Source organism: Panthera pardus, unplaced genomic scaffold, assembly GCF_024362965.1.
Source record: "Panthera pardus isolate Hobbes unplaced genomic scaffold, ASM2436296v1 HiC_scaffold_12, whole genome shotgun sequence".
Lineage (NCBI taxonomy): Eukaryota > Metazoa > Chordata > Mammalia > Carnivora > Felidae > Panthera > Panthera pardus.
In genome coordinates this window covers 7,820,797-7,837,049 of record NW_026526677.1, presented here as the reverse complement: position 1 = coordinate 7,837,049, position 16,253 = coordinate 7,820,797, and the positions used below count along the sequence as shown (strand labels likewise).

At 54.5% G+C, this 16,253-nt stretch overlaps 1 protein-coding gene across 30 annotated transcripts in view; it reads right to left on the bottom strand.

Moving 5' to 3' along the window:
- The window catches only part of NRXN2 (neurexin 2), a 108,808-nt gene that overhangs the window by 55,069 nt on the left and 37,486 nt on the right, over positions 1–16,253 (bottom strand). For 14 of the 30 annotated variants that reach the window (XM_053899505.1, XM_053899510.1, XM_053899506.1 and 11 more), the window contains 3 exons: positions 11,183–11,227; positions 3,205–3,366; positions 2,078–2,516 (listed from right to left, as the gene is read on the bottom strand). In XM_053899505.1, coding sequence (XP_053755480.1) covers positions 2,078–2,516; positions 3,205–3,366; positions 11,183–11,227 — 646 coding nt within the window. The remainder of the gene's footprint in view (positions 1–2,077; positions 2,517–3,204; positions 3,367–11,182; positions 11,228–16,253) is intronic. The other 16 variants (XM_053899507.1, XM_053899513.1, XM_053899508.1 and 13 more) reach the window with 2 other exon arrangements.

Below are 16,253 nucleotides of genomic sequence, written 5' to 3'. Positions count from 1 at the left end.
GCATCTCTATTCATAGTAGATTCCCCAGATGCCTGCTCTACCCACCAGCTCCGGGGTCTCCTGGACACGGACGTTGCCCAGCGAGACTCTCAGTAAACGAACCAAATGTGGGAGAAGGAAGAGACAGGGAAAGGAAGAGGTGGGAAAAGAGTGTATAATGGAGAGTCAGCAAGAGGAAATTAAAGTGAGGACAAGCCTTGCTCCAAGATCCTTGCTCCAAAACATGGAAATGGGACAACCCAAGTGTCCATCAGCAGATAAATGGACAAACAAAATGTGGTAGATACATAAGATGGAATAGTGTTCGGCCACAAAAAGGAAGGAAATAGTGACACAGTGCTACAACATGGATGAACCTGAAACCATGCTAAGTGGAATGAGCCAGACACAAAAAGACAATTATTGTGTGATTCCGTTTACAGGAGGTCCCTCCATTTAGGAGGCCCCTAAAGTAGTCAATTCATAGAAACAGAAAGTGGGATGGTGGCTGCCAGGGACTGGGGGGAGGGGGACTAGGGAGTTAGTGTTTCATGGGGATAGCGTTTCAGTTTGGGAAGATGAAAATATTCTGGAGGTGGACGGTGGTGATGATTGCACAGCAGTGTGGATGTCCTTAATGCCACTGAACTGTGCACTTTAAAAATGGTTAAAATGGTAAATGTCATGTGTAATTTAACACAATTAAAAAACAAACAGGGAAAAGGTCAAGGAGAGCTTTGTTGCGATGACTGCCCCAAGTCTGGGCTTAGGTGCATAAATGAATGTGGGACATCAGAGATGGCCAGAGCTGGTCAAACAGCGACCCAGGGACCAGCCAGACCTGGTATGTGGGCTCTGGAGATCTGTGGGAAGCTAAGGAGAAGAGAGAGAGAGGGGTTCTCTGCAAGGCCTGGACAGACTTCCGATCTAGAGAGTTACTAATCACCTGTGTGGAGACCCTGGGAGGCAGCAAGTGCCCTGTGAAGACCCCCGGGTACCATCATGAGACAAAACCGGGGGATGAACTCGTGTACTGTAAAGCCCAGGAAAGGCGACATTTCCCTGGGGAAGAGAAAGGAAGAAACAGCCAGCCACGAAAGGCTGATGCTTCCAGGGGCCACAATGCTCCTGGTGGGGGGGAGGGGGGGGAGACTATCCTTCCACCCAGTCTCAAAGGTCTGGTGCAGGGACAACTGGGGAGCACAACGATTTAGCTGACGCTGGTAAGTGCTTACGCTGGATAATGTGTCAGCTCCCCTTTACATCAATTCGTTCTCTCATGGTCAACAAGATGGAAAAGAGGAAAAGAGAGCAATGGGCAGGAAACAAGAGAATGGGAAAAGAAGACCAAAAAGGAAGAGTCAAGGGGTGGCTGGAAGCAACACAAGGTTTGAGAAACAGCACCTGCCTGGCCCGAGCACTCTCTGCCCTGCCGCTTTACTGTGCTAGAAGCCTCACCAGGTGGGAGTGTCAGGTTGTTTAGCGTCTGTGTCGCCCCCAACCAGAGCCTGAGCTCCATGACAGCAAAGACCGTTGAGTCACCGCCATCCCCGTCCCAGCACCTTGGACAGCGCCTGGCGCTCCGTAGGTACTCGGTAAGAATTTGTTGAGTAGTTAATGAAAGAGAGTTGCATGGACCTAGCTAGAAAGAAGGGAGGCGTGGTTGGGAAGTTTTGGTTTTTTGTGGGGGGGGAGGAGAATGGGATGTCTACTCTGTGTTAGGCACGGTGCTAATGCTTTTACACGTATTTTCTTATTTTCTTCTCTTAAGGACCTCCAGTGTAATGGATGTAGATAATGAAACTAGGGTTTTATAAATAATGAAACTAGGGCTTCAAGGGGTTGAATAAAGGACCTAAGGTCACACACACAGTAAGCGGGAGAGCAGAGGTGCGACTCCAGGTCTGCTGACTCCAAACACTATGCTCCTTCTGTCAGTGCGCCATGACAAGGAGGGACAGCGAAGGGGCTGACAGGGCCAGAGGAAGGGGTAGGACAGCAGTGGAAGGGACCTGGAAAGAATGTCAGGGCGGGGGGGTGGGGGGGGGGGGAGAGGAGTGGCTGGGAGGAGAGCGGAAGGGACCAGAGGCCTCCTGACCTTTGCGCCCGTCCCTTTGGAAGTCCACGTGGCACCACTCGCCATCGTTGACCTTGCGGCTAGATGCCCGCAGCTTGATGCCCCCAGAGCCCATGTCCAGCAGCAGGTAGAGGTAGCCATCCAACAGCTCCATGGCAAAGTAGTCGGCCCGCTGCGCAGAGCTGTGGCTGCCGGCCCCGGCCCCAGCCCGCCGGCCCTGGCTGAAGAGCAGCAGCCCGTTGGGCTCAGTGGTACGGAAGTCTAGGGAGATGGAGCTGGTGCGTCTGGCACTCCAGCGGGGCAGCGCCACAAAAGCCTCAGGACTCTCAAAGGTCACGGGGTCCAGGGCAGCCACATCCTCACAGCGGAATGACAGGTCCCCCTGCAGCTTCATCTTGGGGTCCCCTTCCTTTGCCAGGCGAGACAGTTCCAGCTTGAAGTCATTATTCTTATAGACCACCTGCAGGGAGGGGTGGGGTCAGGGGTGAAGAAGCAAAAGCGGCTCAGGGCCTGGCCACTCCTGCCCAGCTTGGACCTCTGTTCTAGAACTTCGTGCACAGAGGCTGTGAACCAGCACCTCCCTCGCCCCACTTATTTTCCGGGTTCCGTCTTCCAGCCCGGCACTCGCGGGACAGCCCTCATTGTCCGCGGGACTGCGGTTCACAATAATGGCACGACAATCTCTGTTACCATCTAGTCGACATTTTCCGATTGCCAAGGTATTTTTATTCACACTCTCATCTGCTCCTCACACCCACCTTAAGAAGTAGGCACTGACTACTCATGTTATAGATGACGAAACTAAGAATTAGACTGGCCAACGGACTTGGCCAAGGTCACAGAGCTAGTGAGGGGAAGACCCAGGACCAAACACAGGGCTTTAGTGTTCACGCCCAACAGTCTTTCCTCTGTACCGCAGCTGCCCTCCAGGGTCCTCTGAGAGGCTAGGGAACTTCAGAGGCTCAAGGAAATGAGAGAGAAGCTTCTTGATGGAGTCAGTGGGGCTTAGGTTTTGAATAGGAGAGGTCTCCCACCACCTTGGAAGGAACAGGGGAACCAGGCGGTTGGCCAGGTCAGACTAAATCATGCTGAAGACAGGGACCAAAGGGTTTCCTGGCTGACCCCAGACCCTTCCTAGACCTACTCACGTCCTTCAGGCAGCCCATAAAGTTGTTGCTGACGGGTGAGCCCGGTAGGTCAGCCGTGTTGGGACTGCCCCCAATGTAGAAGAAGTCATCAGAGCCCAGCATGGTGTAATCCTCCTGCGTGTAGCCTGTGGTGGTCAGGATCCCGTCCACTGAGATGGTCACCTGCCCAGCCCAGGGAGGGAGGGGGAGAGACAAGGAGACAACCGGCATCAACCCCCTGGGAAAAGCCACGGGCTGGGCAAGGGAGGGGCCAGGGGGCTGCGGGGGAGGGGGACCCCCATTTTTATGTCTGCTTGTCTTGGAGGAGGAACAGTGGGGGGAAAAGAGGGAAGGCGGGAAAGGAGGCAGCACAAGATTTGATGGTTTCAGGGTGGGCTAAGGCCTGCCCCACGGCCCCCAGCTCAGCAGGCAGACGCCTGGAGGGTACTCAGAGGGCTCACCATGAAGTACACCGAGAAGCGGTTCCTGGAAATGGCTCCAGAAAGGAGCAGGGACCTCAGGACAAGACCCCATTCTGGGGGGATGCAATGCACCCTCCCTTCCCTCCTCTTGAGGTGCTCTCTGGATCCTCATGTGATTTCAGAGCGTCTTTCATAAAGGAGGTCGAAACACCAATTCACCTTGGATCTTGGTGGCTTTGCCTCGCCTGCAGCCCTTCAGAGCACTGAAGAGTCTTTTCAGTCTTAGCCCAGCAGGGAAATGGGAGACAGCAAGGGCATGGGAAGGGGGGCTCAGATACTACTGGGGACGGCTGGAACTTCCTGAGGGATGCATAATGCCCTTCGCCCCTCGGGGCTGATTCCCACCACCACGACATCAAGGGCTCCCACTGGTCCATGCCCTCCTTCTGAGTCTGTCTCTTTACTTCCCAGGTCCCTCTGTGGCTCTCTCGTCTCCCAGGGAGAGGGTAACCCTTCGCCAAGTCACCGGCCTGAACTTTTTCTTCATTGTCTTCCCTACGAACACCACCACTGTTACTCAGAGCCAAGTTAGGGAACAGAGGGTAACGGGGCTAACCTCATGACACCTTAACCCTGGGCTGAAGTCAGGTAAGAAAGCAACATGGGTAAGGACGGGGGAGTAATTCAGCATTCCAAAGAGGTGAAAGGGGCTCAGCAGGGGCCTGATGAAGGCAGAAGTGACCTTGGGGAGCAGGGACAAATGCAGGAAACTCTCTGTCTACCCACTCCCCAAATGCCCACTTGGTCCCCAAAAAGTTTAGCCATAGGAGCAGCCCACAGGGGCTCTAGAGACCCAACAAGGTTGTAGGGGAAGAGCCAAGGGCTTCGGGACCACGAGCGCTCGCTCTAGGAAGGCTGTGGCTTAGGGCAGTCGCCTGGGAAAAGCAGACAGGCTCCTGCAGGAGCCGTCAGGAAGCTGGCTCACGGTGAACCCCCACACTGTGCTTCCAACAGACCACAGCTCACCCCCACTTCCCAGGCCCCAAACATGCTTTAGCACCCCCTTGTCAGGCAAAATCTGGAGGTTTGGGCCTTCCAGTCACATCCTGGGATGTCCCCACCCACACCAGTCTATACGCACATGCCACCAGCCATCTTCCCGAGACTGGTCTCCGGGGTTCCATTGTCACGTGGGGTTGAAGGAGGGTGTTAGGAATTCCTAAAGAACCTGGGCAGAATGAGGCAAGGGGAGCTTCCCCCACAGGGCCCCCGAGTCCCCCTCGTGCTGGGCTGGGGCCTCACAATGAGTGGGGGTACAGCTGAGCAAAGCGAGGGCTGAAGGGGCCCCCTCCTGGGAACCATCAAACCTTGTGCCGAGGGGGAGGGCGGGTACCAGGTTCAAGGACAGAAGGCAAGGGGGTGTCTTTGTGGAAGGGGGCAGTTTGAAAGATTTTGAGTCTTGTCTTGAGGGGAGGGCTGGTCATAATGGTTTATTTCTTCTTCCCTCCACCCGCCCGAGGCTGGGAAGCAGGGATCTGGGTGGGAAAGGGAAGGGTCAAAGTATTAGTCACAAAAACATGCAGACAAGATTAGAATGGGCAGAAGGGAGCTGGGGAAAGGGCAGAAGGGGGCTGGGATGAAGGGACAGGATAAGACAGGGAGGGGTGGGAGGTGAAGGGTCTCCTTGGGGCAAATTCAGTTCTATTCTGCCCTGCACCTCCACTCCACTCGTGATGCTACACTGAGACCAGGAAATGGGCCACTAATGAGGTCCTGAGCCTGTGTCTGGTCACCCCAGTTGGAAGGTCAGCGCCTGAAGGGCAGGCCCCCGGCGTGACATGTCCCTGTAACCACACTAGTCCCAGCACAATCCAGGGGCACATCATGGCCATTAAAGGTGAACATCAAGTCACCTTGTGACCCAGGGAAACAGTGGGCTCTCACTGCCTGTGTCCCATCTATAAGCCCAAAGCCTCAGGAGCCTTGAGTGAACAGGCCTCCATCCTCCAAGACTGCTCTGGTCACGTGCCCCTGCTTCTGTGCAGGGGGAGAGCCCTTCCAGCCCCCTCAGCCACTAAGCTGTGTCCTCCCTCTCCAGGCCCAGCAGCCAGGGCACCAGCTGCCATCTCCCCCACCCTATGGGCTCTCTTTGGCCCAATCCATGCAGTGAGCTCATCTGCCTTTGCCATTCTAGAGTCAGAAGGACTCGACCTTTGGGGGGCGCTCTCCTCAACTCCCCTTCAGACTAGGCATGAATCTGACCTTGCCCACTACAGCTTTATGCAAATCACTGCCACAGGGCGCCTCTTTTGGGGAAAAAACCACCCTCCTGTCTGTCCCCCAGATTTACAACTATTTTTTTAGAGCAGCCCCGGCCCAGGGGCTGGGGGAGAGGGTAGCAGGAGACAGGGTAACATACGGAGGTGCACGGAGGAAGGGCGGTCAGCCTGGGGGTGGAGGAAGTTGAGGGAGAAAGGGGGAGACGGGCACTGGGTGGAAAGGAAGCCAAGAGTAGGGGGGGTGGAGGACAGTCTCTGGGGAAGGCAAGGAGGGAGATGACGGAGATTAGTAAAACCCGACTGTTCCCTCAGACAAATCAAAGTCCAGACACAAAAATGGCAGGTTCGTTAGTAAAAGCAGGAAACAGGGGAGTAATTCCCCCGTCCCCCTCCACCCCAGGGGTTCGTGTTGCCCCTGCCCCCCAAGCCCCCCCTCCCCGCGCAGCTTCTGGAAGGGGTGGGGCCGGCGGGGGAGGAGGGCAGGGGGGCCGTGCGACAGAACAGCCTCTGCATCTAGGGCACATGCAGGTTAGAGGGCCACGGGTGGGGGGCCAGGCCCAGCAAGAGAGGTGAGAGAAAGGCAGCCGCAGGTGAGAAGGCATGCGGGGCCAGGGGAGATGGGGAAGAGCGGAGATGGAGGTGAAAGAGCTGTGGGCGCAGGAAGGAGAAGCTTCCTTCCGATGGAGGAGGGGAGAGGAGTCGCCGTGAGGACAAAGACATCTATGGGTGGAGGTAAAAAGGGAAGAGACATGAGGCTCAGATCTTCCTCACCGGAGAGTGACTCAGACGCTCATTCCCACCACCCATTCACTACTGGTCACTGACCCAGACACACCTGCTCACACGCCACATCCTGCTGGAGGCAGTGGGAGGACGTCCCGACCGGCTCATTTCCAAGCAGCCATCTTTCCGTCATCAGGACCACGGCTAGCACCCGAGACACTACAGACACTCGGCACTCAACCCACACCAACCCATCAACGCAGACAGGCAGGGCCCTGACTGGGGACTGAGTAGGCCAACGGGAATGAGCCACAGCTCTGCCCTGGAAGAACCAGGCCCAGCTAGGGAAGAAGGGGTGGAGCACCGAAGACGTGGAAGCCCAGCCTCCCTCCACACCCCAGGAGCACGGAGGGTGGCTGGAGGTGGCTTCCAGGGGCAGCCTACGACCTGGGCGGGGTCTCAACCCTCCCTGCTGGGCCCACCTCTCTTCTGCTCTGCTCGGCTGGGCTCCTCTTAGGGAGGCTGGTAGGATGTGAAACCGGGCTCTATAGCCCCACAGGTACGCTCCGTGCCTATCATGACCCAGGAAGAAAGGCTGAGGAAGAGGGAAAGATCCTCTGGCATCATCCAGATCCCTTCCCAGCTGCCTGCTAGGATCTCAGGGTCACTGACCTCCCCTTCAAGGGAGAATAATATTGTGAGCATGGGTGTTTCTGACTTGTGGATGGGCTAGATGGGTTTCTGGGATTTTGAAAGCCATTGACAATGTACACAAAATTGCCTCCTTAGTCCATTGCCATCATCAAATTCTCAAAAGGATCTATAAGCCAAAGATGGTTAAGAACAACTAGTTTAGGAAGAAGGCCTGGGCTTCCCCTAGGATTGGGTGGGGCGGGAGTAGGGCAGGAAGACAGGGGAAGGACGGCTGAGGGAGGTCATGCATCCCTGCTATGTGTTTAAGTTCAGCCATCTGTTTGTGGTAGGGAGAAGCTAAAGAGAGAATCGGGTTGGAAACAGGAAAACGACTTAGCCAGCAGTCATGGCCTGACAGCGAACCCTGACGTTTGGATTTGATGAAGCCTGGGACTAGAGGAGAAAGACTCCAGGCCAGAAACCTTGAGTTCCTGTGCAACCTTTACCATTTTCCAGAACAATCTCTGCCTCTCATCTGTAAAAGGGGCTCAGTGACCTCCATCGTCCACACTTCTTCCAGGCTGACCATGCAGATTAAATGAGGTAACCGAAGGGAAGGCACCGGACCCTTCCATAACCGTCATGTAGTCCTGGGTTTTCTCTAGGCCTCAGTTTCCCCCTCTGTTAACTGAGAACAATCTCTGATGTCTCAATCTGGGCATTTGTCAAGTTTAAATTATATTCAGACTGTGAGAGCTGTTTAGAAGAATCACAGACCCCAGTGTATGCACAAAGAGCTATTTTTCTTTTTACAAGAAAACTTCGGGGGCAACTGGGTAGCTCAGTATGTTGAGCGTCCAACTCTTGGTTTCAGCTCAGGTCATGATCCCGGAGTGGTGAGATCAAGCCCCGTGTCAGGCTCCACACTGAGCGTAGAGCCTGCTTAAAATTCTCTCTCTCTTCTGTCTGTCTGCCTCTCTCCCTCTCTCTCTCCAAAATTAAAAAAAAAAAAAAAAAAACAAGAAACAAGAAAACTTCCATCATCCTGACCACATCTAACCCAAACCTCTCAACTGATTGGCCTTTTTGGTCTGTATTCACCCTCTACCCAAGGAGAAACGCTCAAATAACAAGAAAAGAGACCATATACAAATGCATTAGTAAGATAAACGCAAAACCAACAGGAACCTGGTTGAGGAATACCCGGGAATAATAAGAAAAGGGTGAACCCCGTCTTTTTGGTGCCCCAGGCTCTAATTCCGGTCTTGGCCTGAAAATGCTGATCCCTGGGGCAGGTGTTTGAGGGCTTATGAGGCTACTCAGGGCGCCGAGAGGCAACCTGCTCTGATCGTCAAGCAGTGACGCTCACCCCGTGGACTTTAAAAACTTCGAATTTAGCGGGAACCTCCCTTGCCAAGGCTGAAATCAGACAAGGCTGATTCACCGTGTTACTCCGTCTTTCCTCCTCCTCCCCAGGCCAACTCCTGAGGCATTCTGGGGTTTCTTGCAATTATCTTGGGGACTGATTCCTAAGAAGGGACGATAATAGCGTCTCCAGTGGGGCCAGAGATGCTGTATTCTCCAGGGTTCGCTATAGGAAGGGGATCACTTCTTTACAAAACATCCTCACCCTGGAAACACTGAGATAATCAGTTAACATGTTATGTAGATTAATAAAATTATGGTTCCCTGTACAGAGCACAGACGCTTTCACTCCCATTACCCTACTTGATCTCCACACTGACCCCATGAAATGGACAATGCGGGTGTACCATCACCCGTTCGGTAGCTGAGGAAACTGACCTTTGGCTCAGGTCCACGTGGTCAATCTGTAACTGAATTGAGACCAGAAGGAAGGTCTACGGCACCCTAACCCCTAGATGGTATTCCCCGGGTGTTTGGGAGTGTGCCACGTGGGTTTATCTTGCCTCCTTTCTGTCCCCAAGGTCACAGGTTGGCTGTCCAGGGAAGCTCTGTAAAGAAAGGGTTCCAAATGCCCGGCTCCTGACAGGCACTCAGTGGCCTGGCCTGAGGGGTGGCCAGCAGCTTACTTCTAGAAGCAGCAGCTGGAGAGCAGAGCCTGGGATATGGGGTGGTGCTGGGACCACCACGTGGTTCCATGGGAACGTCAGGGTGGCTGGGAGTGGCCAGATGAGGTCTTGGAGCGGGGAAGGGCGGGGCTGGCTGTGGCGGTGGGCACTACCTCGGGGACAGGGCAGAGGACAGGGCTACCGTGGGTCTGTGGGTGCAGGGAAACATGGGTGCGTGGAAGCATCAGGACGGGCCAGACGTAGCCTCACAGGTGGAGCCTCCTGGGGAGGTGGGGGGAGCCACTCAGCCCCGGAGCCCCAGCTATCGAGCTTCCCTCATCGCCAGCCAGCCACACGGATCTGGGAGGCTCGGAAGGCCAGGCAGCTGCCCCAAGCAGCGCAGGCCCCGCGGGAGCAGACACATCCATCTGCAAGGTCCCCAGCCTGGCGCTCAATCACTCTGCATTATTAATAGGCGATGAGTAACCGCCGGCTGCTGCAAAGCCAGGACGGGCAGGCACGAGGGAATCCCTGGGGATGGCACACGGCACAGCCTCCAGGCGCACGCTCCGAAGCCAGGCAAGGAGCAAAGAGCCAGCCCCAGCTCCTTCCCTGCTCCTGCCATCACGGCCCCCAGACTTCGGGGCTGGCCCCCGCGGCCCGCCTCCACGCGGAGCCCTTCCCCGACTCAAACGTACACACGGTCCCGCGGCCCCCCTGCTCACTCCCGCGCTTACACGTGTGGAATCACCCGCAGAAGCCCCCCCACACACACACAGCACGGTCTCCCACTAACACCCCCTAAATGTCACACCAACATTTACACACAGCCGCACCCACACACCAACACACACCAGCTGCGTTTACACAGACACCCACATCAACACTCACCGGGACTGAGCCCAACCCAAACAGCGGAGCTTGGCAACAACTAGCCTGATTCACCCCTGCTGCACCTCCTCCTCTCATCCCCTCAACAGGGAAGGTAACCACCCTGTCAGAGGCCATGCAGGACAGGCACGGGGCACAGATCAGGGGAGATGGAGGGGAAGGAAGACAGTGTGAAACACAGTGTTAGTCAGAGCGGCAGAGTGGTGGGGGGGACTGGACGCTATCCCTCATGGGGGGAAAGACCATTCATGCCATGCAGATGTTGGGGGGGCAGACGGAACCACGAACCCTCAAGGCTGAGGAGTGAGGGAGGGGATGTCACCTCTTCCCTGGCAGCCAGCATGGGACAGCCCCCAATCTGGTACAAACTGCCGATCTGAAGGAGCTCTGGACTGGTCCCAGGCCGCTCTGCATCTCACAAGGCCATCCCCCCTCTGGGGGACTTGCCCAGCTGGCTGCCCCCGGAGGTCTCACTCCCAGCCCCCTCTCCCAACTCGAGGGGCCTGTCCGGGAGCTGACAGTGAGCAGAGAGCGTAGCATGTCATGGGATGGTGTTTTCCATGGATTTTCAGGAGACCAAGAAAGAAACTAAATCAAAGAGAAAAAAACGAGGGAGCGGGGTTGGGGGGGGATGGGGAAAGGAACAAAATAAAGCAATAGAAATAAGCAGCCTGGCATCGGGGCTGGTCTAACCAGAGCCGATGAACATGGGGCCTGCCCCCAGGTCTCTCTGGCCAGGAATCTGAATTCAGGAGTCGGGGTTATAGGGTTGGGACAGGCCAAATTCCTCGATTTCCATTTGCCTTTTGGATTTGAGTGGGGACCAAAAAAGAAAGAAAAGGGGAAAAAGGAAAACTAAAAGAGAGAGAAGCAAAATCTGAAGACTGTCCAGGACGCCAAAAACAATCAGAAGAGCAAAATAACCAAAACCAAACGGGGAAAGGAAACAAAAGAGGGAGAATCGAACAGCTAAAAAAACCCACGGCAAACCAAACGGTAAGACAATTAGAGTGATATCTACCAGATAATGCAGTTTGTTTACCATAGCGTGTCCAATTCCTGCGTGCTTCACCGGAGATATGGGGGAGGGGGTGGGAGGGGCCAAAAAAAAAAAAAAAACAACAACAAAGACAACAACGAAAGAACAGAACGGAAAGAAAAGAAAAATAAAATGACCAACTGTGAAACTCAAGGAAGGAGGAAAAATATATAGCCATATATATTTGGTTGGTTGTTCAGACCCTCCCACCTTAGGCTGAGCGGAAGTATTTTTGCTTAAAGAAAATTAAATCATAATGGGAGGGAGAAATAAAACACACAAAAAAATCGAAGCCCTTCTTCTCCCAATCGCCCCCCCCCCTCCAGCCCCTCCTCTGGATTCCTCTGCCCCCCAACCCCTCCCGGAAGAGCCGGCTGCAGAGAAGGGGAACAGTTCAAGACCTTGGTTAGTAGAGAAGAAAACAACAAAAGAACTAGACCAGGAAAGCAAAGACTTAAAGATGGCCGACATTCCGCAATGAGACAGAAAGGTTAGTTTGGTTTTTCACTCATACCTCACCCCACCTGTCCCTGCCCATCCCTTGGTCCCCTGGGTTATAAGCGTGTTAGTAACACACACAGAGTCGGCAACGGGGTTTTCCAACAGAGGGTGAGAGAGGGAAGGCAGGGGGTTAAGAAGCAGACCCAATTATGCAGTATTAGTAAGTCCTTTCAGCTGAAATGTTAGGGAATTGAAGGGAAGGTTGGGGGCGGGGAGGGGGGGGGACAAGGGGTGTGAGAAAGGGATGGGCTATTGACTCGGGTAATGGACAATGGGTTGTTGGCTAACTGGTCAACCAGATGGCTTTCCAGAGAACTGGCCAACTGGCTGACCAGTGAGCGTGTTGAGTTAATGGGTTAACTGGTTGGTGATGGGCCAGCTGTCAGGCTGGGAGAAGAGTGGCCAATGCCCTAGAGAATCATCGCAGGACTGGCTAGAATGAGAGGTCATTTCATTTGGAGGCAAAGGGAAGAGGTTCCCAAGGAGCAAGGGAAGGGATACAGGTGTGTGCTTTCTGTGGGAATGTAGGACAGGCAAACTGATTCAGGGAGTCATGGAGGGGAGGGGGCAGCTCCTCTTTTATTGGTTCTCTTCCGTGAGAAAAGAAGAGAGATAAGGGTCACCACCAGAAGAGGGAAAAGGAAACCTTGCCCTCCATGGGCTGGCACTGGGCTCACTTTCACGGCATACCTAATCCCAAACCCGCCTCCCTCTCCTCCCGCTCTCCCACTCATAGCTGACCCGTCCTTCCTGCCTAATTTGATTTTTCAGAGCCCATATTTCCCCCAAAGTTCCCCAGGTTCTTCAAACACCCCACCCCCATTCTCTGATGCTCCTCTGGGCAATCACCTCTCCTAGAATCAAGTACCCCCCACCACCACGCCTGTAAGTCCCTGGAATTGGTTAACGTTTTCCCAGCAGCCCAGCCTCCTCCCATGCACACCCCATAGACCCCTGAGCCTCTCCTCCCCACAGCCAGCACTGAAAATCCATAACCCCCACACACCACACCAGAAAAAGGGACACAGAGGCCCACTTACCTCTAAAACCCCTTACTCCTCCCTAAGCTATAAGCTGGCCTCTTCTATCCCAGCCTCTAGAGTCCCCACCCCCATGTGGCTCTTCTCAAGGCCAAAGGCAAGGGCAACAGTCACCTTCAAAATCAACCCTGGTCTTTATGGAGGCAATGTCAGTGGGACTTGGGGCAGCTGCACCGAGAGTATTGGAGATGATGGGACACCATTGTGTGATGTCCATTAAATACTAAACTGCACCCCTGAGAGTATGATTTCGAGAAGTCTTCTATGGACAGATCCATTAGTTACAGCATTATTATAACCAGTGGGCACAGGACTAACTCAGAAAGACAAGTAATAAGGGCCTCGTATCATGAAAAAAAAAAAAAGAATTCAATATTTAGCAGCCAGAAGAAGGGCTGAATGACCAATACCAATTACTAGCAATACAGAAGCAGTTTCCCTAACAGGGAGGCAAGAGTCTCAGGTCAGGTGCAGTGACGGGTGCAAGAGGCTAACCCATAATACGAGAGTTAGCACAGCCGGGTAGTAGGACTGTCGTGAAGTGAAGAAGCCAGCTAGTCAGGACAAGGACCGATTGGTTCCAGGGCAGCTAAACCAATTGCATCCAAAAAGACAAGAGTTTTCTGGTGTCACTGACTAGTCCGACCACGCAGGGGGAAAAAGTAGGGGTGTGGGGGGAGGGGTTGGGGGTACAATTCTAACTACTACTACTCGTTTTGAATGAAGACTGGTTGTGGAGACTCAAATAAGGGGGGAAAAAAGAACAGTTTTCAACTTTCTGGGACAACTTTAATATTTAACAAGCAGAACAGCAAATTAAGAAACGGGACTGAGAGGGAAGAGACGTGCGTTCAAAGCCCGGGACTTCCACTAATATGTCAAGACCATCCTGGCTTCCTCTGAAAAGCAGCAAGGTTGGAGTTGGCCGAGACGGGGCCGGGTGCAGAGCCCAGACCAAGGCGATCGTGGCCAAATTAACTAGAGTGGAGTTTGTGCTGGAAACCATTCCTGGTGGCCTGTGACATAGCACAAGCCGGTGCCTTCCCAAATGCCAGGACCTGGAATATGGAGGCTTCAGACTAGCAAATGAACGATAAAGGCTTTTCCCCACTCACAGAATCAGAGGGCTCCTGGAGTCCAGGAGCATAAGAACGACAGTGCGTAAGGAAGGAAGGAAGCATCAAGTCATTAAGTCACAGAGGGGAGAGGTCAGTCATAATAATATCCAGTGGTAATCTACCCCCCTTCTCCACTCTCAACTCTGCCCGTCGCTCCAGCCCCTCAAGAAAGCCAAGACCAGGATTATACACTCAAATCGCAAAAATCCGGATGAAGGCCATCTTCGTGGAGCTTGGGCAGGAGAAGCTCGGGACAGAGAAGAGGCGCTCGCTCTGCTCAGGGCTTGAGGGGGCCCATTTTTCAGAGAGACGAGCAGAACACTCAGACGGTCTCAAGAGTTGGGAACATCCAAGAAGGGCAGATCCACAAGACAAATCACATAGTAGAGCCGCCTTTGTATTTCACACCAATTACAGCAGCCGGGCTCTCCTTGGGAGGCAGAGAGATGGGCGCGGCTGCAAAGTCAGACAGACTTTCCAATTCTACCGCTTCCTAACTGGATAACGTTGGGCAAGTTCTGTAACCTGCTGAGTCTCGACTTGCTCACTGATAAGAATGGGAATATGGGGGGGGGGGGGCGCCCGGGTGGCTCAGGTCATGATCTGGCAGTTTGCGAGTTCGAGCCCCGCGTCGGGCTCTGTGCTGACGGCTCAGAGCCTGGAGCCGGCTTCATATTCTGTATTTCCTTCTCTCTCTGCCCCTCCCCCGCTCATGCTCTGTCTCAAAAATAAATAAACATGGGGGCGCCTGCGTGGCTCAGTCGGTTAAGCGACTGACTTCAGCTCAGGTCATGATCTCTCAGTTCGTGAGTTCCAGCCCCACGTCAGGCTCTGTGCTGACAGCTTGGAGCCTGGAGCCTGTTTCACATTCTGTGCCTCCCTCTCTCTCTGCCCCTCCCCCCTCATGCTCTGTCTCTCAAAAATGAATACACATTAAAAAAAATTTTTTTTTTAAAAAGAGAGAGAGAAGAAATGAATGCAATATGGAGCACACGGAAGGAATACGATCCTTCTAACCCTATCAAGGGCTAGAACGCAGGGTCTCCTAAGGGGGCCCGAGGGGGCACGCCGTCCTTGGTTAGGAACCACTGCTCTAGAGACAACAGGACCCAGTAAATTATTCTTAGAAGCCCTGAAAAACGGGCAGGGGCTCCAAGGGCCTGGTGAGGAAGTACTCGGCCGCAGGCTAGACCTTGAGTGAGGATGATGAACCCAGACCACAGCCCCGAGGCTGACCTTCCCGGTGATGGTCACAAGGGCCGAAACAGAATGGCACCTCGCGTTTCTGGGTGTGGACTAGAGTCCAAAAAATCCCTCCAGAAACCCTTCCTCAAGAGTGCTCTCAATCAAAGCCTTCAAGCGGACACCCTCTTTGGCCCTGAAGGCCTGTGTTCAGGTCACCATGACCGGGCTCTGCTCTGACTCATCGTACAAGAGGCCAGAAGGAAGTGGTTCCCAGCAGTTCCCAGCTTGAGCCCTCAACTCCGGGAGCCCCACAAGGAGGACACCACGGGTCGCTGTCCACGCTCGGTGCTGCCGAGGCCAGGCTTCATCCCCTCTGGGTGGCTTTCCTGCCGCCCCCGGAGCCGGAGCCGCAGACCTTCCCCTCCTCTTGGTGTTCCGCAAGGTCCTAGAATTTTTCAGGACCCTGCTGCTCAGCGGGCGCGCGCACGAGCTTTGCTCTGCTAACTTTTAACAGACTCATCCTGACTCCTCGAGAGCAGAGCTGGGAGAGAAGAGACTGTCTTTTCTCCCCCTCTTTTCCCCGCTGGTTTGTCAGTAGTGACAGCACCCGTCCAGCGGAGGGAAAACCAGCAAGGGGCACAGAAGCAACCCCCCCCCCGCCCTCTCCCGCAAGTATGACAGGTGGGCACGATGCACTCGGGTTTGCTCAGATAACAGTGACAACACAGGACAGCCCTCTGACGGGATCGGAGAACAATGTGACAAGAAGAGAGAGAGACTGCAGCGAGGAGGGTCCCCCCGCCCCCGGGCAGGGGGGGGCACGGAGAATAGGCACGTGGAGAGGAGCCCACAACAGGTGGCAGCAGGCAGGGTTAGTCCCAGAGTCCTCCCGGCAGGGGGGAAGGCACTAAATGAGGAGGATTCCCCATTAGATCATCACCCACTGGGGGTGGAGAACAGGTAGGAAGTGTGACAGCAGCCAGAATCCCGACTCCCATCAAGGAGTCTTTCGATGGGGGGAAGGGGAAGGGGAGGAGGGGGAGGAGGAGGAGGAGGAGGAGGAGGAGGAGGAGGAGGAGGAGGAGGAGGGCGACGACGACAGCAAGGACCAAGACAAGGAGAGAGAGTGGAGAGCCAGAACGAGGCAGTAGAGGGAAGGAGAAGGCCTAACCCGGCAGCAGCCGTGCCTCCGGGGACAGAGACGTTCCA